The 26,192-nt window shown below is 37.3% G+C and overlaps 3 protein-coding genes across 6 annotated transcripts in view; 2 read left to right on the plus strand and 1 right to left on the minus strand.

The window, feature by feature from the left end:
- Positions 1-13,849, plus strand: part of myo6b (myosin VIb) — a 58,411-nt gene extending 44,562 nt beyond the window's left edge. Inside the window, exons 27-33 of one of the 2 annotated variants that reach the window (XM_056245606.1) lie at positions 488-566; positions 3,033-3,193; positions 3,692-3,727; positions 8,532-8,635; positions 10,976-11,107; positions 12,947-13,165; positions 13,376-13,849. In XM_056245606.1, coding sequence (XP_056101581.1) covers positions 488-566; positions 3,033-3,193; positions 3,692-3,727; positions 8,532-8,635; positions 10,976-11,107; positions 12,947-13,165; positions 13,376-13,575 — 931 coding nt within the window. In that variant the 3' untranslated portion in view covers positions 13,576-13,849. The remainder of the gene's footprint in view (positions 1-487; positions 567-3,032; positions 3,194-3,691; positions 3,728-8,531; positions 8,636-10,975; positions 11,108-12,946; positions 13,166-13,375) is intronic. The other variant, XM_056245607.1, reaches the window with a different exon arrangement.
- An 817-nt stretch (positions 13,850-14,666) lies between these two features.
- The window catches only part of impg1b (interphotoreceptor matrix proteoglycan 1b), a 32,626-nt gene continuing 21,100 nt past the window's right edge, over positions 14,667-26,192 (minus strand). For both annotated transcript variants that reach the window (XM_056245609.1, XM_056245608.1), the window contains 6 exons: positions 24,517-24,736; positions 22,315-22,525; positions 19,673-19,858; positions 19,368-19,556; positions 18,157-18,226; positions 14,667-15,632 (listed from right to left, as the gene is read on the minus strand). In XM_056245609.1, the coding sequence (XP_056101584.1) occupies positions 15,552-15,632; positions 18,157-18,226; positions 19,368-19,556; positions 19,673-19,858; positions 22,315-22,525; positions 24,517-24,736 (957 nt within the window). In that variant the 3' untranslated portion in view covers positions 14,667-15,551. The remainder of the gene's footprint in view (positions 15,633-18,156; positions 18,227-19,367; positions 19,557-19,672; positions 19,859-22,314; positions 22,526-24,516; positions 24,737-26,192) is intronic.
- Positions 18,242-26,192, plus strand: part of colec11 (collectin sub-family member 11) — a 69,576-nt gene continuing 61,625 nt past the window's right edge. Inside the window, exon 1 of one of the 2 annotated variants that reach the window (XM_056245613.1) lies at positions 18,242-18,316. The gene's annotated coding sequence lies outside the window, so the exon portion shown is untranslated. The remainder of the gene's footprint in view (positions 18,317-26,192) is intronic. The other variant, XM_056245614.1, reaches the window with a different exon arrangement.

Genomic DNA, 26,192 nt, shown 5'->3' on the forward strand with positions numbered 1-26,192 from the left:
CTTTCGGACCCAGTGTAATGCAAATCACACCCCTTTACTGTGAGCAGCTAAACATTCAACTGAAATTGTATCATTACTGTGCCCCCAATTTCACTCCTTACAAATCTCCCTATTTTCAAGGTCTTAGGGTTGGCAAGGATGCATATGTAAATACGCGAATCCATGATCAACAAAGTACAAAGAAAATCGCAGGAGATTTGAGTGGCTGTTTGTGAGATTATATAAATATCCGGTATAGGTCTTTTGATAGGAAAATGCTAACACTTAATAACAACGCTCACCGCGCACTATTCATTTTCAGCTGCTATTCAAGGAACTCGCTCGCATTACAAAGACTAGATGCGGTCCACGTTTCTCTGTGTGACAATAGTGAATCCACATGTGGGTGTTTTCAAATCCCCTCCTGTGGGTCATTGATCAGGAGGAATAATTCCCCACAGACCGGAGTAACTCATTAATGGCCCACCCTCAATCTCTCTTCCATCAGGAAATCCGAGATGGAGCAGAAAAGAAAACAGGAGGAAGAGGAGAGAAAGAAAAGAGAAGAGGAAGAGCGAGTCATGCAGGTGTGTATGTGTATACGCGCTCCCTCTGTGTATTGATTCCTCTCCTCCGCGTCTCCTTCGGCAAACCAAATGCCCACTCCGTCTCACGCTGGCATGTTCAGAGCTGACCGGGACTGGCTGTTCTACAGGCATAATCATGACTGTATTGAGCTGCCACAGCGGCCTATGGGTTTATTCATCAGCCCCTGCCTACCTCCTGGGGCTGGATTATGCTGCGTCTGCGGAGTGAAAGTTCTCTCCCGATGGTGATGCTGTGTTTGGGGGCTTGGCTGACTTCCCTTGCACTGCTTCCTCTGATGAATCGCCCTGCAGAGACACTGTGCCCATGCTGACCGAAAACTGTTGCACGCTATAAAAAGCTTCTGTGCTGCTTTCTATTCTATTCTATTCTATTCTATTCTATTCTATTCTATTCTATTCTATTCTATTCTATTCTATTCTATTCTATTAACTGTTACTGTGACCTTTACTATTACAATTCATTTTATTCAGATTTATTTTGAGATACACACATACAAACATACACATTATTCCACAGTATTTATAATGTAAGTTAATTTAATTAAATTTCAATGAATGAAAAGTTGTATCTGTTAACATTGTTTCACAATTATTCAATTTGTTAATATTACGGTATTTTGAACTCACAAGAATGAACAATTCGATTTTTTATCAACTACGATTAATCAAAAATATTGTTAGATAGATACAGCTAGGTAAAGCATGAACTAATATTAATGAATGAGACCTTATTATAAAGTCTTTTAAGAAGTCTATTCTTTTAAATAATTTTTTTCTGTGCCACTTCTATTAAAAGTCTGCTACTGTGACCTTTTTTATTAAAATTGTCTATTTTATTATGATTCTATTCTATTCTGAGGCATTATCTGTTCCACTTTCTGTAAAAAGATGTTTATATCTTTATATATATATATATATATATATATATATATTTTTTTTTACTGAAAATGGAACAGATGCCTCAGAATAAACATTGATCATATTTTATTATGATTCTATTCTATTCTATCACCTGAAAATACAATTGATTTTGAGTCCTTGAATAAATTGAATACCTTTGCAACAGCAAACATTTGCAATTCACTCAAAGACTGTTGTCACATTGTTTATAAAATCTTTATTACTGTTATTTTCATAATCCATAATATATCACTCTGTTTTCCACCAAGTCTCTCCTGCTTTTTGTAGTTTGATTCATAGCTCAGATTTATCATGACCTGTGTGTGCTGTAACCCTCTCTCTATGTGTCTTTGGGCATTACACCTCAGCTGCCTTGCTTTTTCCTCAGAATAGTGCCTGCATCATTCTTCTTTCTCTCTAAGGTTTTCTCTGATGAAAATGTTCCATCTAAGCTTTTCTCTTCTATCACTCCTTTGCTCTGTTTTACCTATGCTTTTGGACCAAGCTGCTGGACTCTCTCCCAGACTGTTCTTACACGTCTAAAACCATGCTTTTCATTTGATTTGTTTTTAATCATTTTCTTCTTTTTTTTTTTTTTCATTTAACACAATCTAGACATAGAATCTCTGGCCGTCTGGCTGCAGTACAGCTTCGATTATATGCCTAATCAGACCTTGGCACACAGCAGCAGTGTAATGGCTTAATATCCTTTCAGTGGGCAGTGCAATAGATGGGTCACAGACTCACCGTGTGTCTAGGGCAGGGCCACCTTGATAATCTCTCTTCCCTCAAATGTACCAGACGCCACTGGATAGGAGATTGAGGGAATTCTGTAGCCTGCTTTAAACATCATCATGTTGATTGGACAGTGAAATGTTATGACCAAAAAGCTTCCGCAGCCCTCCTGAAAGTCAGCAACATCAGGGATTTAGCAAGTATAGACTTTTAAAATGACTTTCTCAAAAAAAATGTCTTCATCTAGCACTCATGGGCATATCCAAATTTTTGTGCCGAATGTCCCTGGTAGCATTTTATGTTTCATGTATTTGAAAAAAAGATATTGGCTATTTTAAGATATGGGGACAAGTTCTTCAACATGTCCTGTCTGGCTTGGGTTCTGAATTTCCATGTTGGTCCAGGCTGGGTTATGCTGATGAGTCCTGGATTAGTGCTGGTCTAGCTGGCTGCTTATCAGCAAAATTTAGATGAAGCTAATCAATCAGCATCTATGTAGTGAAACTGGCCCACAAACAAGTTTTTGCTTGAGGACACCAGAAAACAGGCATCCAAAAAACCCTTTAAAAAAAAAAAAACTGGGATAATGTCAGCATCATTCGAATTCTTCTTTTGCCCACCACAGATCAACACTCTGAGCTCAAATATGTGTTCATTACTGTTGGCACCCCCACCGGCACCCATTTGTATGCTTGTGTCTGTGTGTTTCCATCGAGTTGGAACAGAACGAAGGCACAGGTGTGGTAAACGCCAAAGGTGTTGAGATTGTGTGTGCGTATTATTGATTTGTGGGAATGTATGTTGTTCCAGGCTGAACTTGAGATGCAGCTGGCATTAGACAGAGAGGAAGAGACTCAGACACAGACCATGTTGGAGCAGGAGAGGAGGGACAGAGAGTTGGCCATGAGGATCGCTCAGAGCGAGGCAGAACTCATTCAGGATGAAGCCCAAATGGACCCCAGCTTGCGCAGGTATGCACGGACACACACGCGCACCGTAATAATAATAAAGTCGACATCTCAAACAGCGTCACCAGGTGAAATCATACAAAAGAAAGACTCCACACCGGAATGTTACCATTCATAAAACACACATAAATCAGCGATATTTTTAAATGGAGATTTCCATCTGAAAAGAGCCTGTATGGTCCCGAGCCGCTACAGAACAACAAACAAAGAACAAGGTTCTGCCAGACAGCGTTACATAAATGCCATGAATCATTTTTAATGCGGCCAACTCGTGTTTCTACAAAAGCAGGTAAACAGAAACACGAGATGCCTGTGGTGCAGCACTCGGGAGTCATATTTCATTTAGTTAATGGAAGTGGACAAAGAACTGTCGCCTGTTCCTGCTTTATGTATAATAAAATAAAAGGCTCTTTTGATGTTATTACACATGCTAACTGGGTGCTAAGAAGACCGTGTTGTCATCCAAACCTCTTTTTTTTGTGTGCTTCCTCTCCCCTCCAGTGATGGTACCACAGGTGTTTGGTTCTTCACAGAGATGTAAGACATAGAACAGGCCCTGATTCTTTTCCCCCCCCTGATTTTCCGCTTCATTCAGTCTAACCACACTCACCCACAGTCACGTCCTGTCCCCGTAATCTCACCACAACCTAGATAGAGGATTACTCATAGAAAGTCACGGTAAACAATGGGCTAATTCTTAGTTTTGATATTAACCTAAATACTTCATACATGAATGAATTCTTGGATTAAATAGAGACTTAGCACGTGGTTATATTTGTAGAATTATTATTTTTTGTGCCTACCAATGAAATGTAGGGTTTTTTTCTCTTTTTTTCTTACAGGTGTTTGTTGTTCATACTTTGAACAAACCCCTTACATTACATATTAAACTTTAGCATGTAACTCAGCCTACAAAATTTTTGTTGAATGATAAATCAAATTGTATAGCTTTTGAGAAACTTTTCTAAATAACAGACTTACAATCATCTTGTTTGATGAATGATAAAATGGGCACAAAAATCACATACACTTAAAGAAAGATGTAAGTCATATTTAGCAATGACCTGGAAAACACTCAGAACACTCTTGTGGCAGCAATTTCTTTTACAGTCACACTCTAAACTACAGTCAAAAATTTCAGTTTCTCAAAAAATAATTTATGAGTCTTTGGGAGCTTCTAAAGGTCTTTTATAGGTCGATTTCAATCTTATTTCCTAGGGACGTCAACAACCCTATTTCCATTTAATTATGTTGCCTCAAAATATATGTTGAATATGCATGTCAAGCACAGCACCTGCTCATAGGAATTGTATGCAAGCTCTCAGCATAGACATCTTCAGTTCTGGATGATGGCACTCAAGAAAGAAACTTTCTTAGTGTTTAGTGTTTACTGAGAAAGGTTGCTTTAAAGAGGAAATACGTTTTATGATTCTCTTTCTTGTGCTGTCATCAGTTTCAATTAGTTCAAAGCAGAAGGAAATCTGTCACAACACAATTTTAGCCTGTTTGGTATTCTCTACACATCACTTAGGAAGTGCCCCATAAGGCACTACTGCTGTGGAGTAATTAACTAGAAGAAGTGCTGATACTAACTACTTTTATTTAGCATTTTTTTCAGAGACCTGGTTAGTCCTTTCGTATAATTTTACATATTCTATTTTCTACTGAATGCTTTAGTAACTGAATGCCTTAACCCTCAGGTTGTGTCCTGACCCGGAGAGGATTTTCCCATACCCGAAAATGCTAGTTAATGTTATTGCATTGGACTAAAATTTACTGACTTAACTCACCACTCACAGTCTAACAACGTACCAATTTTTAAAAAATACTTTTTGTAATTTTTGTTGGGGATTTTTCCACATTATAACACTTGTGATGTTCCCGGTCAAAAATTCAATCTTTTTGTCAACTTGTTTTCTTTAAATTAGGACAGGTTTTGTATTTACTTTTGAAACTGATTGATCGTAGGCCTCATTGATCTGAGCTTATATTGGTCAAAAATGACTGCCCATTGAAAATAAATGGGGGAGTCGAAAATCAGAGAAACAATTAGTGTTCAGGAGTGTGTTCATCATGTTCATACATGCATACTCCTGCATCTGCGCACGCACACACACGTACACGTTCATGTACACAGACAAACTATTTTGAGTATTGCAGCTTTCTTTTTCACAGAGATGAACTTTATCCTCAAATCAGTGAGGCTCAGATCAATGATGCCTACGATCAATCAGTTTAAAAAAATAAATACAAAATCTGTCTTAACCTGTGGTAACGAGTGATTTATAAGATATTTTAAGTGTGACTTTGTGCCATTTTGTACTAAATAAAACCATTTTAAAACAAATGAACACATTAAAGCACACTAGTGTGATAAACAGTGCCATTTTTTTCATATATTTATGTAAAATTGACAATTATCCACAAATAAAGTTTTTTTTACTCAAAAACTGAGGTACATAAGCTCAGATAAATAGGGCCTCGATCAATCACTTCAAAAAAATAAATACAAAACCGGTCCTTATTGAAAGAAAACAAGCTGTCAAATAGATTGAATCCAGTATTTGGTGATAATGTAGCATAGCAAGAGATTTATAAGCAATTTTTTTTGCAGGCTGGTCATCTTTGACTGGAGCATTACGTGTCATAGGGTTTTCAACACAGTAAAAGGGTTAAGCAATCCTTAAAATGTATGGATGTCATTGCTTTACATAAAATATCAAACCAAGTGACATCTGCAAACAAATTATGGTAAAAAAAATAAGTCTCAAACACATTTGTTTACTTTAAACAAGCAAGTTTGGGGTTGGTAAGATTTGTTAAAAAAATTAATGTGTTCTCTTATGCTCACCAAGGCTGCATATTTGATCAAAAATACAGTAAACTCTTTTTCTTTTTTTTAAATAGCTGTTTTCTATTTGAATATTTAAAAATGGAATTCATTCCTGTGATGGCAAAGATGAATTTTCAGCATCATTACTCCAGTCTTCAGTGTGACATGATCCTTAAAATCATTCTGATATGCTGATTTGGTGCTCAAGAAACATGTATTATTATTATTAATGTTAAAAAAATGGCTGTGTTGCTTAATATTTTTGTGGAAAATATGTTTGTTTAAAAGAACAGCATTAATTTAAATTAGAAATATTTTGTAACATTGTAAATGTCTTTACTGTCACTGTTGATCAATTTAATGTGTCCTTGCTGAATAAAATTATTTATTTCTTTAAAAAAAAAAGTCTTACTAACCCAAAATATAATATAATATAATCTTTGGAAAAATTGTTTGTTTTCTTATAACAAAATTTCAGACCAAATGGCATTTATTTTTATGTCGTTCAATAACATTGACTAATTTTTTGGGGACATTGTATATTTTAAAAGGTATTTCTACCCTAAATAGCTTTAATGTTGTTCAATGCTTTTTGTTTGTAATTTGTAGTGTTGTAACTGCTTTTTAAAAATATTTGCTTGAGTCTACTTTGAAGTTTGAACTATTTTGAATTATGAGTAGCATCCCCAGCGCTAGTGTTAACATTTCTTTTCTGTTCCTGTGTGTGTGTTAGCACTCCACTTACACCTGTATGAGTGGGTTAATCAGCAGGGTTGCTGGTTCAGTGACTTCTCTCGCAGGGTCTCCGTTAAGCTGCTTTGCTCTTCACAGCTGTCAGAGTCGACAGAGTGTCCCTATATCCAGTGTCACCATGTTCAGCCATGCAAGAGCTCCTCCCAGACTCACACTCGCTGCTCACACTGACAACCCTCAGTCTCTTCTGGGACACCTGTCACTGCTTTTATATGAGAAAGTTTGCTTTAAGACTGTAGAGGGACATCATCACTTTATGACTTTAAATCTTGGCCTCAGGTACTGGAATAATTGTCTTCTGTGGTAATGCTTTGGCTCAGGAGATCACATGTCTTTCTTAAGTCGGTTGGGAAAGATGCGCTTGTTATTGAAGTCACCTAAACAAACAACAATCTCTCATACGGTTATCAGAGTTCATCATTAGTGGTGCGTATTATATCATCGTTATTATTCCTCATACCACTATACCATATACTGGTTACTACACACAACACCCTAGCAACACTCTAACAACCATTTAGAACACTCAAGGCTTGTATACACTACACAACTTTTGCCCCGATTTACAGTCTGGACAAGTTGACGCTAATTGCCGAAAGTCAGAGCCAGTCTGCAGATTTGACAGATTTCACAGAAAATCGTGTAGTGATGGTCACAAAATGCCATCCAGTCAGAGGATATCAAACATGTTTAATATTTTGAGACGATTTTAGAACACATATTGTTTTCATTTGAGACACATCGATCTTATAGCAACAAGGCACGTGTTTCTGCGTGAATTTGTTCTGTTTGTAATGACTTAAAAGTTCGGTAGTGTGTGATCCTCAGTTGTTTAGTGTATGATGCTCAGTTTTTCCTCTGTAACCAAGGCCTAAAATTAACACTCGCATGGTCGGTTATATCTTATGTTAACATAAATATTTGAGAAAGAAAATGCATGTGTACAGTATCAATAGCATATATTAGATTCGTGCAGATCTTAAAGTGACAGCAGCCTTATAATCCTGCTGTTGTCTGCCGTTAATGTTAATCAAAGAACAAAAGACAAAGATAAAATAACCCACTGCTCTTGTCTGAACAACTCTTTACTTTAATAAGAATTAATCTGTTTAATTTATACAGTGAAGACTATGCTTTGATTATTTTACATTTGATTACTTTATTAAATTTCTGTACCTGAAAACTGCCTGTTTTGCGAAAACAGTTTCATGGCTGGTAAAAAAGTCACTCGCCATTAGCAGGTATGGTAAAAAGTTAGTTTTAGGCCCTGTTTGTAACTCTTTACAAAGTTGGCAAGTGTATGATGCCCAGTGTTTAAAAATCTGTTTTTAAAACAGATTTTAAAAGTCATGTAGGGTATTCCAGCCTTTAGCACCCTAGCAACACATTAATAAACACAACGACCACCTACAGTAGCAATACCTCACAAGTGGCCTTTCCCTCGCTCACCATTAACCGTCGTTAACCGCCATTAACCACCCTCACTGTCGCAGCACAGTGTTGCCAAGGCTGTATCTAATTTGCTCAGTGAGGTGTTAATTTGGCATGATCCGTGCTATTTCCATGTCATTACAAGTTTCAGAGAGAATGTATCTCCAGGTAAGTAGAAGGCCAATTAATCATCTGATTGTGCTGTAGCCTGGGAACGTTTAGCAGCTGGTAACAGGAGCTTAGGAGAACGATCAGATCCTTTGCCTATGGAGAGATATGAAGCTAAGAAAAACTCAAAATTGTTCTTCCTCTGTGCAATCTCAGGGGTGCGCAGGTGCAGGCCAACAAGGTGGCAGCTGGGGTGAAGAAGTACGACCTGAGCAAGTGGAAGTACGCTGAGCTGCGAGACGCCATCAACACCTCCTGTGGTAAGAGCAATCAGTCCCCTCAATCTGATCTCAGAACCTCCTGCTTACTTGAAGCTGTTCATGTCAAAAAAACATGTCATTTTGTAGACTAACATGTATTATTTTGTAAGATGGAGGGACTAGCATGTGATATTTTGAAGATTGGGAACTAGCATGATGATTAGAGATTGCAGCAGTACGGCTTTTGCTGCTTGCTCTCACTCCTATGGAATGATATTCCGGACATTATTCAAAAGGAAGTGCAAATTGTATTTGCAATTGCGTTTTCAATTTGTGGACGCATAAAATGTGACATAATCCAAACGCAATTGCAAATCGCGCATTACCGTTTACAGTTTCGTTTAAGCGAACGCACACTGACTGCCAAATTTCAAATGGAAAAGCAAAGTCCGTTTGCAACTGTGTTTCCCATATCTTACGAGTTTTGGCCCTGTCATATTTAAATAGCAATTTCAATTACCAGGTCTGCTTTTTCACTTTCTCAGTGTCGCGTATGTAGCCAGCCAAAACTCAAATGGAATCGCAATTCCCTTAGTATTTGCATTTCCGATCCCTACACGGAAACCTGTCAATCAGTGTCGAGGGTGGGGTTATGCTATGGGGCGTGTTTGTGTTGGGAAGTGACGTCACTCACAGTCGACGGTCATGAGGTGATGCCCTGAACAGACGCCTTCATCATCTGATCAAGACATTTTTTTTATTGAATACAAAATTATACATACAACCAAGGCAAACGTATTCATCTACAGTGTCTAATAAGAATGAATATAAGGTTCAACACAGTTTTAAAGGAACACTCCACCGTTTTTTGAAATAAGGGTTATTCACTGTCTCCCCTACATTTAGATATGTGGGTAAATGCATTTTTGTCTCAGTGCATGCATTGTCTTAGCCTGGCAGTGTTCTGTTCAACATAGTTTTCTATGTCTGTGGCTGCAAAGATAAAGTTGAGATGCAGACTCGCCACCTTCGCAGTAGTGAACGCGCCTATAGAGAGAAATGCACACTTCATATTAATTAGCCTACATAAGCAGAGAGCAGACAATTTCTTTTAGTTTTTAATTATTTGGTTTTGCCTCACTCTGTTGTAGCTCTCAAGTCTCATTTCTGGTCATAAATATTCAAAGCTTAAATATGTGCATTCACTAACGAGATTTGAGAACTAATGGCGGAGGGGAAGATTACTCAAAGCATAACTTTCGTATAGCTTCAAAAGACTTGATGGTAACTACAGTGAATATAGTGCACAAGTCATATGGACAACTTTTATGATAATATTATGGTGCTTTTTTTGTCCATTGAGCTTGACATTCCCTATAAAAATTCACTTTTGTTGTATGGAAAACAGCAGCTTAATGACCAATAAAGCTTCTAAAAAGGCATAAATTAAAAATCTTTAATTAGATAAAAAATCTTAAATCACTTCAATCTGTAAGATTTTAATTAAAAATCTTTATAATTTAAGATTTAAGTTGTAAATCTAAAAATCCTATAATTTTATAAAAATATATTTTCATGGGTGTAATGCATATTTCTGAGTCAAGGAACAATGTACTTAAACAAGTTTCAATTGTTAAATAACATTTCAAAGTGTTTAAATTCATTTTATGACTTTCTTTTAACTTCACCACTCATGCAGTATATATATATATATATATATATATATATTCCTAATTTTATTTCTAAGTGGAATCTTAGCAAAGGAACCTTTAGAGTGTCTACAGTGCATAACACACTACTATTTTGTGGTTGTGTATTTTATTCATATTCATTTATAATTATTGTATTCTAGTGGCCAGGTATTTTACTTGGAATAATCAGGAATAATCAGAATAAACAGAATAATCAAGTATACAAATAAATGCATTCAATGCAATAACTATCCACAATCTAGTTTGTGGACGGCAGTGCCATCTGACGTTAGTCGACCTGTAATATGAAGCTTTACCAGTAAATATGAAGATACGTTTCTAGCTTTGACTGATTTTAAATCGTAATTTTGGCCACCCCTGAAATGGGGCATTAACTTTACTTGAGCTGGTGAATTAGATAAACTAAGAACATCATGTGTTTAAAATGCATATACACAGTTCAGTTGAATGATAAAATCTGCCCTCGTGAATGCTGTTAAACTGAATGTACGAAAAAAACGTTGTTGAAAATATCCTCAACTTAACAACAACACTGAAATAGGAGCATGCAGTTTATTGCGCGTGAAGGTTGCGATATTGTATGTATACATATAGTATGTGTCCACCCCCCCGAAGGCCATTGTGTAATTCACACCCTGTGCGTGACAATGCATTGCAGTACTGACTGTATGATCTCTCACCCTTGTAGATATAGAGTTGCTGGCGGCGTGTCGAGAAGAATTTCATCGTCGCCTGAAGGTGTACCATGCCTGGAAATCAAAGAACAAGAAACGAAATACAGACACAGAGATGAGGGCTCCCAAATCGGTCACTGACTATGGTAAGACATGATCCGTTTCCCCAAGAGAACGGTCTGCATGGTGGCGGAACAGCAGAATACAAATTTCTCTGTGCAGTCGTGTGTAGCTGATGATTTCATTTGTAATGACTAAATGTGATTCAGCAGCATAATATTTATTCTGGACCGATACTCTGAACTTCTATCTTATGTGAGTGTGTGTGTGTGTGTGTTGCAGCTGTTTCTCAAGATTGAGTGTGCACTATTGTTTGTTGTTCTTTTCAAGTTCCTTGCAGCACATTTTGTGATTAGCGTTAGAATTGTGATGCACATAATGCAGATAGCTAGAAGCACATCTAAAGGCACTCACTGCCGTTTCAAGGAAATCAAACTTCTCGCTTATTTCCCTGCTTTAAAGGCACATCACTGTGTTTAAAGACTTTAGACTTCAGTGCTTTTTAAAAGTGTTTGCTCGTGCAGAACAAACAGAAGATTTAGAGTTGCGTGACCTGCAGGTTCACTTCAAACTCTCCGCCTCTCTTGTTGTCAAATCCTCAGATGTGTCTTAGCTTCAAACAGTGGAGTGTTTGTATCAGGTGCACGGGGCTTATGCTGCCTCACTCCGAGAGATGAAATCAGGCTTCTGGCTTTACAAAGTCAATATTAAAGTGCAGAGAACCTCTCTGAGAACTTTCTTGACATTAGCCAACCTCTGAATCTGTTTGATCCTTAGGGATGATGGATTTAAAATGCCTACTTCCGTTTATGACGTACTTGGAATGCATTTTGAGGATACAGTATAAATAGATGGTTTGATATGAAGATTTGATTTGAACAAACCCTCCTTTGGTGTGTAACTCATACCGTACAATTTGTGCTAAGTACATGAATGATACCTCAAAGCATGTGTCACATTGAGGAGATATGTAAAAAGGAGTCCCATCAAGGAAGTACTTAAGTTTAATATAGAAACTGGGAATGTCTTATGCAACGTGGTCTTCTATGGAGAGCTTGCAATGGAAAAGAGTCTATGAGGAGATATGGAATTTTGGAATCAAGATCAACCAAAGCCACGTAACTTATGTCACCATTCAGTTCTCAAGTTAGGCCGGTTTGTGACAGGCTCTCAGATCACCTCGACCAAGGTCTGGCACAAAAACCAAAAACCATTGCAGTGGGCAAGGAGTAATAGAGCCTTGGGAGTGAGCTTTTGAGCTGCAACAGAATGCGGCGCAAAAAAAGTTCTGAATTACTGGGTGTGGAAGGGAAGATATGGATGTGTACATGGGAAGCAGGAGAGAGAAATGACTCAAGGGTGTCCCACAAAATATTAATCAAAAAATGTATATATCATTGTTTTAAGGCACAGAATGTTATTCGTTTGTATCGTATTATTCCTTTATTTAGCTACAAAAATAAATGGTTTACTTGTGCAGGGTTGGATATTATCAGTGTTTTTTTTTATTGTACACGGCAGAAAGGAAGGTGATGTCTGAATTGTTGTGTGTGGGGGAAATAAAAAAATAAAAAATAGAATAAGGCCACCAGAGTGACAATGAGAGTCCATGTGCGTAGATCTCTACCAGGCTTTTGCAACAGGAGTGGGACAAAACTTGAAAGTTGTGGGTAGGTCCATTTTTTTGATGGAACGGGACTAAAAACAATCCATCCCGTGCAGATCTCTAGTTGGACCGTTCAGAACAAGTGCATAGCAACATGCTAAAAATGACTCAGAACACCTTAGCAACTGTATTGCAACTTATCCCAACACTCTAGAATCATGGCGACAAGTTTTGAATGGACAAGCTCCACTGTCAGAATTAGTTTAGAAATAGTTAAAATATCGTTAATATTGTAATATTTTCTGTTATATTTCTTCAGCCCAGCAGAACCCTGCTCCGCCTGTCCCAGCCCGGCAGCAAGAGATCGCAATGAACCGACAGCAACGTTACTTCCGCATTCCCTTCATAAGGCCTGCGGATCAGTACAAAGACCCCCAGAACAAGAAGAAAGGCTGGTGGTACGCTCACTTTGACGGGCCCTGGATCGCCAGGCAGATGGAGCTTCATCCAGACAAGCAGCCGATCCTCTTGGTAGCAGGTACCAAAGGCCTTCCTCAGTACTAGCTAATGTTTTGATAAGATAAAACAATAATTTTCCCCTACTGTGAACAATGAATTCTTTGGAATTGAAGCAGGAATTGAAAGATAAAATAGCTGAAAGCTTCACTGGAAAATGCGACTCTTATCTGCGGATGTGAGGTGTGCACCTAAGCATAGCGTGATGCCTTTTATCTTTTGATGTATCCAGGTAAGGACGACATGGAGATGTGCGAGCTGAGTCTGGAGGAGACCGGGCTCACGCGAAAACGTGGAGCGGAGATCCTCCCCCGCCAGTTTGAGGAGATCTGGGAGCGCTGCGGCGGAATCCAATACCTTAGGAACGCCATCGAAAGCAAGCAGGCCAGACCCACCTACGCGACCGCCATGCTCCAGAACCTTCTCAAGTGAACATCGCCCGGTTCTCCTCCTGGACCACATTATCTATGCACGTGTAGATGTAGATGGTAACGTGGTGTAGCTAAAACAAAGGGATGTACAACTCTAGTGGAAGCAATTACTGTCTAATTTACTTTTTGTTTGTAGTTTGTTCTTCATTTTGCCGTGAGCGTAGAAACCAGTTTTCATACAAATCTGAGCCTTTCTTGAACCTATTGCTCAGAGATGCCTTAAGATTTTCAGACCTAATTCATATCTCATTTGATAGGGATGCTATTAAAATGTTACACTCCATGTTCAGCTCAAGCAACATTGGCTTAACCAATGTTGTGGGTTTAGGGGTGGGACCGTCTGTTTGTCCGACAAATGGTAGGTGTTCAGTCCTTTTCCCACAGTTCTGTTATCTAGTGCCGCAGAAATTACACACTTCACCTTTTAAAATAAAATTCTATTATAGGACTTAAATGGTCATTATTGTGGAGCAACATTTAATATTTGAATACATTGAATAACTAGTCAAAGTATCTTTAATCTAATCTGATGATGGTGGGAAAGGCTAATGAGGGACATGCACTGGAATACATTAGGTTGTAATATTTTGTCTCACCTTTGTAAATGCGGTTTCAAAGACATGCTCCATCAGAAATTGCCTTTACATATATTTGATAATGAATTTTATAGATGCATTTAAAAGCGGCTTCAGTTCATAATAAGGATAGTCACTGCTGTCATGCATGGTTTTGCTCAGCAATTTTGTACTTGAATCATGGTGATATGCTAAAGGGCATATTCATTTCTGTTCAGTGAAGTGATAATGGCACCTTTGTTAATGATTTGCTGTGAATTCTGTCGGCGTGTGTGGTAGATTTCTCTCATTTTTACATTTATGTATGTACCAACTCAAGGAAATATTTAGTTTAAATGAGCTTTTACTACGAAGTGCCTCGTTATGCGCTTCTCTGACCCCTTTTTTCTCATTTGGTCATAATAACTGCCTGAAGAACCGAAGTAATGGGAAATGCAATAACATTCTAAACATTTTGAAAACTCAGGCACAGACCAAATTGCTGCATTTGATCAACTTGCTGTTGTTATTCCCAGACTTTGTTTTTTCATTTGCTAATGTTTTTCTCCATTGAACCCTTTCTAACTGAAATCGTGTAATCTCAAACTATCGATATTTGTTTCTTGTCTGTCAATTTATCTTTGATGTGTCTGGGTTAAATATACTCTGATTTTCTTATTTTTGACTGGCCACTGTTGCTCCAATTACTTTACTAGACCACAATAAATAAATTCCATATAAAACGTGTTATGTTTAGATCTTTGCATTTATAATAGTTATTAGGAGTAGAAGGCTTTACTGAGGGACACTGACTATTATCTTTTGAAGTCAACATGAATGATTCATTAGTGCACATTAAAGTTTAAATAGAAATGACTGTAATTATTTATTTTACAGCTGAAATATTCTAGAATGCTTTTTTCTGTTGATTGTAAAAACAAAGATATCACCCCCACCTGTATTTTTGTCTTTTTTCCCCACAAGTGATACCATTAAGAGTTACAGAAATACTTTACATTCAATTTCTTTGTTTGGAACACTGAGGATAGACTAGAAGAGATGACTAGAATCTGTTTTATATTTAAGATACAACCCAATGTATCAATTGTAAATAAATACCTCATTGTGAGGAAGGAAACAAACCTTTGACAAGGATTCAAAGCATCCAACACATTACATGTCTCATATACAATTTACATTTTTTTTTTCAAGTACACTTAAAAAATAACTTCAGGAGTAATCTAAATCATATGTCCCCATTCCTGGAGGTATTATTTCAGTTGTCCAAGAATATGGCTGATTCTTGAGTAGAGCGGTTGTATCAAACTCACCAAATGTCTAGAGAAACCAGCAAAGTTGAGTTGCTTGAATAGCACTGAAGAGCTTTGGTGCCATGCTTAGCTTAAAAAAAAGTGTCTGGGCCTCATAAAACAGTCACTTCAAAGCCTTCACTATCAGGACTTCTCAAAACGCAGCAAGAGGACCTGCTGGACATCTGCCACGTCTGTAATACAACATGAAGAAAAACAACTTGGTCATTTAAGAAGCTAAGAAAAACAAAAAATCATCAGCAGTTATGTATCATCGCAATGCAGCACACCTTCCTGTGACTACTTTAAAGGGAAAATTCACCCCAAAATTTACTCACCCTAATGTATATCCAAACCTGTTTGAGTTTCTTTCTTATGCTGAACACAAAAGAAGATATTTTGAAGAATGTTGGTAACCAGACGGTAGCCATTGACTTCCATAGTATTTTTTTCCAACTATGGGAAGTCAATGGCTACTGTCAACTGTTTGATTACCAACATTTTTCTAAATATCTTCTTTTGTGTTCAATATAAGACGAATAAGAAAGAGAAAAAAAACAGGTTTTGAACAACTTAAGGGTGAGTAAATTTTCAATTTTGGGTGGGTGAACTATGGAGCAGCTCACCAGAATCGCCAATATGTCCATATTAAAATACATATTTAAAAGTTTCATTCATTCATTCAATTAAATGTTTAGGTGTTGAACTCTAGGTAAATTCTAAATGACTCCACAAGCCTAGCAAACTCCCTACCTAGACAACAGGCGTCACAAACATGCTCCAGCGGTAAATACAGGCTATTTGGATGTGTTTGGTTTAATTTGCAGTCTGAAGGATTAATGCGGCTATTCACTGCCATTATGACGAGCGTGAGCGAGACGTTTTTAAAAATGATCCTTTTGTGGTTGATAAAAGAAAGGGAATACTATATTGGAACAACAACAGTAAATGATGACTTAATTTTTATTTTAGAGTGACGGTGTGACCTATCCCTCATTTCGGGTCATTTGTTGCTAATGCTAAATCAACGTGCAGGCTAGTAAAGTAATAGTCGCTGTGTGTTTGTTTTAGCGTGCAGCCCATGAGGACAAATCAGTAGAAAAACATGTTTTCTTGTCATAATTTGTGGTACAATTAATGAAAACAACAAGCATGATTTCTATTTATTTTTTCGCTCGAACATAACTTAAATTATCCACAGTGCATTTGCGAGTTCAGCAGACAACGATCGAAATGTGAGCGTCAAGACAATCGCTGCGTCCCAATTCGCCTACTTATACTACGCCCTAAAAGTATGTACTCTTTTTGTGAAGAAAAAGTACATACTTTTGAGTGTGTAGCAAAAGAGTAGGCAAGCTTTGGGACATACTACTTCCTCATCTTCAACGTACATATCTGTCGCGTGCATCCTATCACCGTAAACTGCCCTGTCAATCATCTTGTCACAGTTAAAATCCTCCATTCAATCTAATATAACTTCTTACCATTTCGGAGAGAATTGTTGTCGCACGTTCATCTGCCAGTCATGGGCCTTTCATGCGGAGACTCCTCATGTGTTTGGAATTTGAATATAATAATGCATTTAAAAGTTAATGGCTAAACGTATCTTTGCAAAAGTTCACAATGCTGCCGCAGATGCAATATAATGTGGACAACATTGAATAAATACATTTTCGTCAGGTTAGATACTGATAATTAATCACTCAAACCCCTTTATCTAAACCTCTTTACATAACCGCCGGACTCGCGCGTCCTCCATGTCTGTAGTTTTTGAACACTTTTCATTCGTGTTTGTAGTTCTAACCGAATCCTCGTCCAACGCGCGATGGGTTGTGGGCAATATCAGCCGTTAGAGTGCGCATCGATCTGCACTTCGGATTCTGACCGGATATAGTAGACCATCCGGGTCTCTTTGGGACACTCATTTCAACATACTACGATTTGGGACGTACTAATTCTATTTTCGAATACTGTTTAGGACGGATAGTATGCGAATTGGGACGCAGCAAATGTGTCGCTGCTGATACGGTTTTACTCTTTGAAGGTAAATATCAGTATGAAATCAAATGTATCTAATATAAACTATATAATTTAATCTAGTAGGTAATGTTATATTTTTGTGCTTAAAGGTTAAAGATGTGTGCTTATCATGCAGTGTCAGAGAATCCATAAGAAAGTAATTATTCGAACGGAAAATAGTGAGTCAGTTGATAACTAAAATATTAAGGCAATATTGCTTTGTTTGTCAAGCTCATACCTTGTTTAATATTCTATTGTTTACAAATCCTTCATAAACACTGCCAATTTAACAATTCCACTTGAGGACTAGAGGATTACTTTCAGGAATAATCAACGTATTATATTAAGTCACACTTGAATGAATACAAATCTTACATCAACTCTCATCCATGAAAAATATTTAAGCCTACTAGACCAAATAATGCTGCTTCTGCTTTTCATTACATTACAAGATATTTATAATAACTTGCTTGAAATACAGACATATTTATTTGGGTTCTGAGATAGTAAAAGAAAAATGTAATTGGAACTGAACGTCGGTGATAGAAGGACGCAAAACATCTAGTTTATCAATATTATTTCGTATGATAGTTGACATTTTGATGGGAAAGATTTATCATCTTGATAGAATAAATCAAGCTGTCGTGATTATTTACGGATGCTGTTTGCATTAAATTGGTTGTTTTCACACCAGCTTACCTCGTTAGGTGTGTGATGGAAGTCAACCATTTCTGATGTTAACTTTTCTGATCTTCTGGTGTAGAGTTGTCTGGGGATCTGGGAAAGGAATGACAGACCACAATCAATCTTTTACCTTTTTTTGCCATGGCGACAAAGACTTGTTAAGCAACGAAGCAAGGTACATTTTTGGCACTACATCCATCGGCCAATATTTTGATGAGCACAACATCTGTTGCTGGAAAAAAAAAGTTTAATATTCATAATATCATTAGTTTAGAAAACTACAGATGCACTAGTCTAAATGAGATGCAAACCCCATGCATGCTGTCCATAATTTCTAGTGTCCTCTTAGGAAAATCATTCCTTAATGTTGTGTCTTTGAAGGGCTCAGAAGAATAATAGTGGATTTCTTTTGTTTGTTTGAATACATTGTGTCTGTAACTTGTTTAAGAAAATATACTGTATCACTGTTTTGAATCTATTTTATTATGAATACATAGTGTGTTTACACTGGTGAGGATACTGATGCATGGATTTTACTATAGCCTTTAGTTTCTTCTAGACAAAGAAACCCTCAAAAAACAGCTGATTCACCAAAAGCAACTTGCTGAATTTAATGTCTATTCTGTATAATCCTTCCCTTTACATAAATATAGACTATTGTCATTGTCTTTTTTTTTTGCAGTGCATGGTTTTCCTGTTCCATAAGATAATTGAGTGCAGTGTCTAAAGCCAGATTTCAAGGTAATTTCATCTAACATTTATTTATTTTGAATATTGCACATATTCTGCAACAATTGCAAATATTGACATTGTGTAACTAATATGAATCCCTGAATGAATTTGCTGTGAAAGATGTGCAAAGTGGTCTGACATAGGCTGCTGGGGCAAAAGGGAGTTTAGTGATATAGTAATACAATCTACAGTATACTACTAGAAATTATAGTAATAATTACTAGTAGTAATAATAATTTACCCCCTCCCCCCCCCCCCCCCCATGTGGATGTGTTTTGGATCGTATTTGTAAGGATCAGATTTAGTTTTTTGCTATTTTGATACCACAAAAAACTAAGTCGATTTGAGTCAGAACAACAAAAAATCTGTCAGATCAGAATCTCAAACGAAGGACATAGATATGATTTAATCATGGGTTGATTATGGATGTTAGTAGCGGTCATGACATCGATTTAAATAAATAGATCATTAAGAATACCATCTTGGTTGTAAACTTTACCTCAATACTAAGTTGTATACTTTCAAGTGATCGAAATGTGCCTTGGCCTGAGTGTTGTAAGGAGGCTGAGTCAGAGCTCATGGGACAGAGGATGCTCGACACATGTGTTAAGACCCCATCGTCATTCTCAAAAACTGGATTTACTCTCATAGTATTACCAAAGGGGAATGCAGATTGTGAACGCCTACAATGCAAAGGAAATCAGGTCTTAACACCAACATGTTTAAAACGGGTCAGCACTGCAAATCCAAATCTGAAAAGAAAGATCAAATGTCTAAATAAAAAGAAAACCCTTCTTACACAAGTCTCAAGCTCTTTCTGGTCCGTATACATTTCTTGTTAATGAAAATCAAGATGCCTATCACAGCACAAACCACTGAGAGGCTTCCCACCATGCAGGCTATGAGAAGGAGAGGGTCAATGGGCACAGACACCAATTCGTTGCAGCGTTCTCCGTGGTAGTGCCAGAATTTACCTACGGGACATCTAAAAGTGGTTGAGAGAAAACATGTAAGAGAAGTGTGCATGCATAGGAATGTGGCAGTTTTTTCCAAAGTGCCCCTATTATGCTTTTTCGATTATTACCTTTCATGCAGTGTGTAATATAGCTTTGTGCAAATGTAAAAGCTCTGCAATGCTTTGAAGATCCAAGTGCACAACAAATAAAGTTATTGTCTTCTGAGAGAAAGAATCGATTCTGAGCTGCTGAAACGAATCGTCAGCAATTCTGTCTCACTTCCTGTTACATACCTACGTAATAATGTAACAAATTTGCTTAATGGCAGCCTATGGTCTTCATTGACTGCCCGCTAACAATGTATACTTTGACCTGTCCTCAAAACACTGTAGTTGTAGCTGAGGCCTGGAAGAGTTTGGTTTGTGTTGTCGATGAAGAAGAGAAGACGATATTTTAAGCACTGCAAATCTACTTCAAAAAGATTGAGAACTCGCACTGGAATTAATATGGAAAAGCCTATACGCCTTTGTTTCTGTTCGTATCGCTGTTTACAAGCGCAGAGGAAGCCTCTGGAGCTGAAATTCAGATATGGTAATAATAAGGCATTTTATTTCCGACACGGGCTGTAAGCGGTAGACCAATCACAACTGACTGGGTCATCTGACCAATCAGAACAGAGTAGGCTCTTGGAAAGGAGGGGTTTAGAGAGACAGAATCGTTGAACAACCGTTTTAAGATTTTCTCTTTGAGACATGAGTCTCAATGCAATGTATATTATGAAGTGTTTTTTGACCTTGGATGCATGTAAAGCTGTTGTAGGAGACCAAAATTAGGAACCTTTGAAATAGCATAATAGGGGCACTTTAATACATATTTTAACAGTGGTAACACCAATGACAAATAAATAATTAAAAAAAATTATTAATAATGAATTATTTTGTTCAGCTTCAGCAAAACAAATATATATATATAATTTTTTTTTTTTTTTTTATATATCATAGTGAAGGGGACAAGGAGACCAGGAACTTGAAAATAAACTTCAGACAATAAAAAAATGTGCAGGTTTGTAATGTATGTCCACAGCATGAAGGTAAGATCTTACGGATTTATGAATGGACCACAACTTGTCTCTGGGGTAGTCCCATATAAAGGAACTTCATAGTAGTACCTTAAGGGTACGTATTACTAATATATGGAAGCTTGTTTCCGCCACGGAATAAAACAATTTAAAGCTGCAGTCCGCAGTTTTTCCTCTTTGTCGCTATCTCTGTTCGAAATCTGCAATTGCAGTTATTTACGGAATTATCAACTTTACGTGAGTTGTGCTTCGACACGGCACAGCGCGAATGAATCCAATGTTTTCAGGAGAGTGTGTGGCTGTGAGTTGTCGCGCCGGTGTGGATACTGGCATTCAGAATCACAGATTATTCTTTTTGGAAGTATGACCAACATAATAATTTTCACCGGAAAATGTAATCTGAACAAGTAACTAACATCCACTTTTGTTCTGGTTCTGACCAACTAAGGGAAAAAATCATTGCAGTAAATCGCGCTGATTAAATCTAACAATCCCTTATCATATGCGTGACTACATTTAATGCTCTTCCGATATGTATCCTTGTTTTCGCATGGGCCCGGTTGCAGTCTCTTTTTTTTCTGTAGCCACTCCGAAGTCTTTTGCATTTTACAGCGGGTGAATCTGTTGTCACTGGTGATTGTCGTTTGAACCTTTCCGGATCCGCCATAAAATTGATAAGTTTAATTATATCAAGTTCTGTGAGAAAAGGCTATAAATCTCTACCTCCAACATCCTCACACGCAATATAGCCGACTAGCCGAGACTCCTTCTTTATGTGTACAGATGTGACGTAATGACGCAAAGACATGCTCGAATCTCCCGCGGAAATCCACCAGCACCACTGGAATTAAAAACATTATTACAAGCTTACCGTTTTGAATCGAGCTAAGGCAAGCAGATAGTTTTGAACACTGGCTATGTATTTGGATAATTTTGAACTCAAAAAAGCTAATAGTGTCTTTTTATCTTTTTTTCTCAGAATGTCAAGTTTATATCTCACAATTCTGACTTTATAACTCACAATTGCAAGTTTATATAACACAATTCTGAGATAAAAGTCAGAATTGTGAGATAAAAAGTCGCAATTACCTTTTTATTTTATATTTAGTGGCGGAAACAAGCTTCCATACTAATATGCTCTAAGGTACTAATAAGCACTCTTTAAGCGTAAATAAGGTACAAATGTGTACATTTAAAGGAACTTCCTCATTGACAAGCTGTTGTACCCCTATAATTTTTGCAAAATAAAATTCTGGCAGTGCAGGTGAAGAACTTTGTATGCTCAAGTGGTTTTGGTTTTTCCCTACATCCTTGTAATCTCCATCGAAATGAATTCTAAGAAAAGCAGCAGTTTTAGAAGTTCTTCGACATCCTTTTTCTCTTTCAGAGGTCATCACGTTAACGTACCTGCAGGTCGCTCCGTGTCCTGGTATAATTTCGCACTGGCCTCCGTTCAGGCAGTATTCCGGCTGTAGGTCACAGATGCTCGTACAGGGCTGGCGGTCCACTGTGCTGTAGCCCGGATCGCACAGACACTCGGGCTCTGTGGTTAACGTGTTCACCACGCAGCGGGAGAACTCGTTGCACGCCGTAAACTTACATGGATCGACGTGATCGGCTGGATTAGACAATGAGAACTAATTGGATTGAAATACTTGCAGCCAGACAGACAAAGACGATTAAAGACTTAATACAGGTGTTGGTATCCCTTTACGTTAATGTGGATGATTTTGTTTACTGTTCTGCCCCATTCGCACTGACAGCATTTGTATTGCTGGATGTTTAAGGTCTGGATGCCCTAATATAATTGGTGGAATTTGTAGATGCCAATAACATTCGAAAATCTCATTACAAATTAGATGTGTTGTTAAATCAAAATAAGATGAGATTTTAATTTGACAATCAGTTGTTGCTAATAATTAACATGTGGTCTGGTGAAATTGGCAAGTCTCATTGAAATTTAATGACTTCTGGGCCTTTTTTATTTTATTTTTATTTTTTTACAGCAAATCGCAGTCAGCGTGAACAGAACTTTCTTAAAAGGATAGTTCACCCAAAATTTTAAAATCATTTTTGAAAACCATTTACTCACCCTCATGTTCTTCCAAAACCTGTATGACTTAGTTTCTTCTGCAGAACACAAAAGAAGATTTTGAAGAACATTTAGACCCCAATTAACTTTAATTGTATGGACAAAAAAAAGGAACGTTTTAGTTTAGGGTCCAATTATTAGCATGCATATTACTAGGATATTGGCTGTTTATTAGTACTTATAAAGCACATATTAATGCCTTATTCTGCATGACCATATTCTACATCCCTTAATCCTACCAAAGACTATAGATATGGAAAGATGGTTCACTCCTATTACTTATGAATGGGAGAATCTAAAACTCGCAAAATGGGGGAATACGTCCTGCCTTCTAAGTAAAAGAGCCAATCGCTGATTGGTAAAGGGGACAGTTCATATCAGATTTTGATGCTAATTTGAATTATGTCATTTAATTGTGAGTTCGGCAAGCAGTTTTTGAGATTTCAGGATTCCCCCATTCGAATAGATAGGACTTGGTCTTGGATGCCCGAAATAGCTGCTCGGAAGCATTTCAAATATGGCCGCCGAGTTAACAGACTTTCCTTGAAAAGGACTTTGATCCTGGCTACTCCATACCTAAACTTAACAACTACCTTACTAACTATTAATAAGCAGTAATCAGGAGTTTATTGAGGTAAAAATCGTAGTTAATAGTGAGAATTGAACCCTAATCTAAAGTGTGACCTAAAACACACTAAAATAAATGATCTTCTTTTTGTTCCACAGTAGAAAGAAATTCATAGATATTTGGAACGACATGAGGGTCAGTACATGACAGAATTTCCATTTTTGGGTGAACTATCCCTTTAGATCAAGGGGGTCCAAACTCGGTCCTGAAGGGCCACTGTCCTGTAGAGTTTAGCTCTAACTCTAAAAACACACCTGCCTGGAAGTTTCTGTCATAGATATCCATAATAAATGCTAGATGTCTCGTCCGCGCTGCTGGCCAATGGAGGTCGACGTCCGCACCTGGCGGCCATCTTGTCAAAGGCAGCTCGCTCACTCGTAACATTGTGTTTAAATAACCATAACTTGCTCAATTTTCGACCGATTTTCAAACGGTTTGGATTGTTATAAACGTCAGAGATGTAGTTATGACACTGCATACTTATGAATAATAAGTGTATAAATAAATAATCATCCAGAATTATAGCCACGTTAATAACGTTTGTAAGAAACCAAACCGTTTGTAAATCCGTCAAGATATCAACGAGATAAGAGTATTTGTGTTCGTGCTGATCACTCATCTTACATCAGGTACCACAGAGCCCGCCAGAAACCTTGCCTGTGACAAGATGGCCGCCGGTGATGACGATAGAGACTCCGCCATAAGACATCTAGCCTTTATTATGGATATCTATGGTTTCTATTGCCTAGCAAGGCCTTGATTAGCTGGTTCAGGTGTGTTAAATTGGGGTTGGAGCTGAACTCGGCTGGACAGTGGCCCTCCAGGAGCAGGATTGGACACCTCTGCTTTAGAGGAAGTACCTGTTTTCTCTTTTCAACACCGTCCTTACCTGCTTCCACATCCACTGATTGGGAGTCAATTTCCATATCCAATCTCTTAGACGCTGCATTGCAGAAGTCCTCAAGCACGCACTGCACCGTCTCCGTAACATTATACGGAACTGGTTTGTTTAATTTCATCTTGCTGTTTACCACCACACTGCCATTCTTAAAGTTCAGAATCTCCAGCTCCTTAAATCCAGTCAGGTTGGACTGTAGATACGGCAGGAGCTGCGGGAAAGTAGAGATAAAAGTGAAATTGAGTGAGTTGCGACTTCTCTTTCATCATTGCTGACTAGTGCAGACTGGTTAATTGTGCATGAACGTAATGCAACTCAGATGCAAAACTTTTGGGATTGTCAATTCTAAAGCAATTCTCCTCAATTCCTCGAAACTAAACGATTTTGTCTAGTGTCTGTCTCTCATCCTATTATAATATGCAAAATCTTCTCAATGCTCATTTCATTCCGCATGAGGAGGGCCAGTTAGAGATAAAGGCGGTTGTTCAGGAGAAATATAGGCATAGCAGCTCAGTCATTCATCTCGAGCTCAAGATTTCAAGAGATTGATTGCAGCAGTCAAACAAAAGATGGAAGTCTTGAGGATATGACATTCGCACAAGAGTCACAGAGATTATTAGCGTTTTGAAAATGTTATTCAATAATTCACCATTTTCACCTTGGTATTTTTGTTTAATGGGATGTGTTGTTTAATGTATTAAAATGAAAACCTTATTAATCACTTGTTTAATAGATAATGAGGAATTAACATTTCTGAAAGTCGAAAAGCCTTTTTAAATATTTAACCTCACAATTTTGAATAAAAATAAAAATGTTTTCACTTCAAAATATAATTAATATTTTACATTTAAATATTAAAAATGTTTTTGTTTAATTAATTAAAATGAAATTTTATTTATTTTAAATTATTATTAAGGATTTCATAGTTAAAGGAGAGTGATAATAATAATAAAATAAAATAATAATAAAAAAAATCCAAAAAGGCTTGTTTTATATATAAAAAAAAAAAAAAAAAAAAAAAAAAATAAGTAGGAGAACAAAAGGCCTGAGATGATGTTGTATTTAACTAAGTGCATGTATAACAGGAGATAATCTGTATTAAAAGTTAGACCAGATCTGCCAGTCATGATCAACCTCTCACCTCTCGGCTAAGTGCCAGGGCAGAGCAGGTGTTATTCTTCCCCACAGGGCAGGCTTTGACTCACAGCTCAGTCTCAATCAATGTTACTGTCTGGCTGATGCCAGTGTCTTGACCTTTTATTGCCATAACAGGACAGAAGGAATTAGCTAATATATACAGTAGCGCTCCTTTCCAAATAGTTTAATAAATTAATGAATTATCACAGGCAGCAGCAGCATTGTAGTGTATCCCTATTTGTGAATACTGATTGATTCTAACACTCTCTATAGCATGGTGCCTTGTATCTACTGGTTTATAGGGATCTTTCTCAGTGCTGTTCTGTTCTAAATTTTTTATTATAATTTTAAAATATGTTTAATACTTATGAATATATTTTTTAAAACATTACAATTTAAATAAAAGAGATGGTTGCTACACAAACCAGTAGAGACAGGAGTATATGAGCATCCTACAAGGTTGAGAGGCTAAAATCAATGCAAACCTAGTATAGGACTAAAATATTACAGTTGTCTCTACAAAAGCGACA

The sequence above is a fragment of the Rhinichthys klamathensis genome, unplaced genomic scaffold (assembly GCF_029890125.1).
Source record: "Rhinichthys klamathensis goyatoka isolate OS25496 unplaced genomic scaffold, OSU_Roscu_1.1 h1tg000032l_1, whole genome shotgun sequence".
Taxonomy (NCBI): domain Eukaryota; kingdom Metazoa; phylum Chordata; class Actinopteri; order Cypriniformes; family Leuciscidae; genus Rhinichthys; species Rhinichthys klamathensis.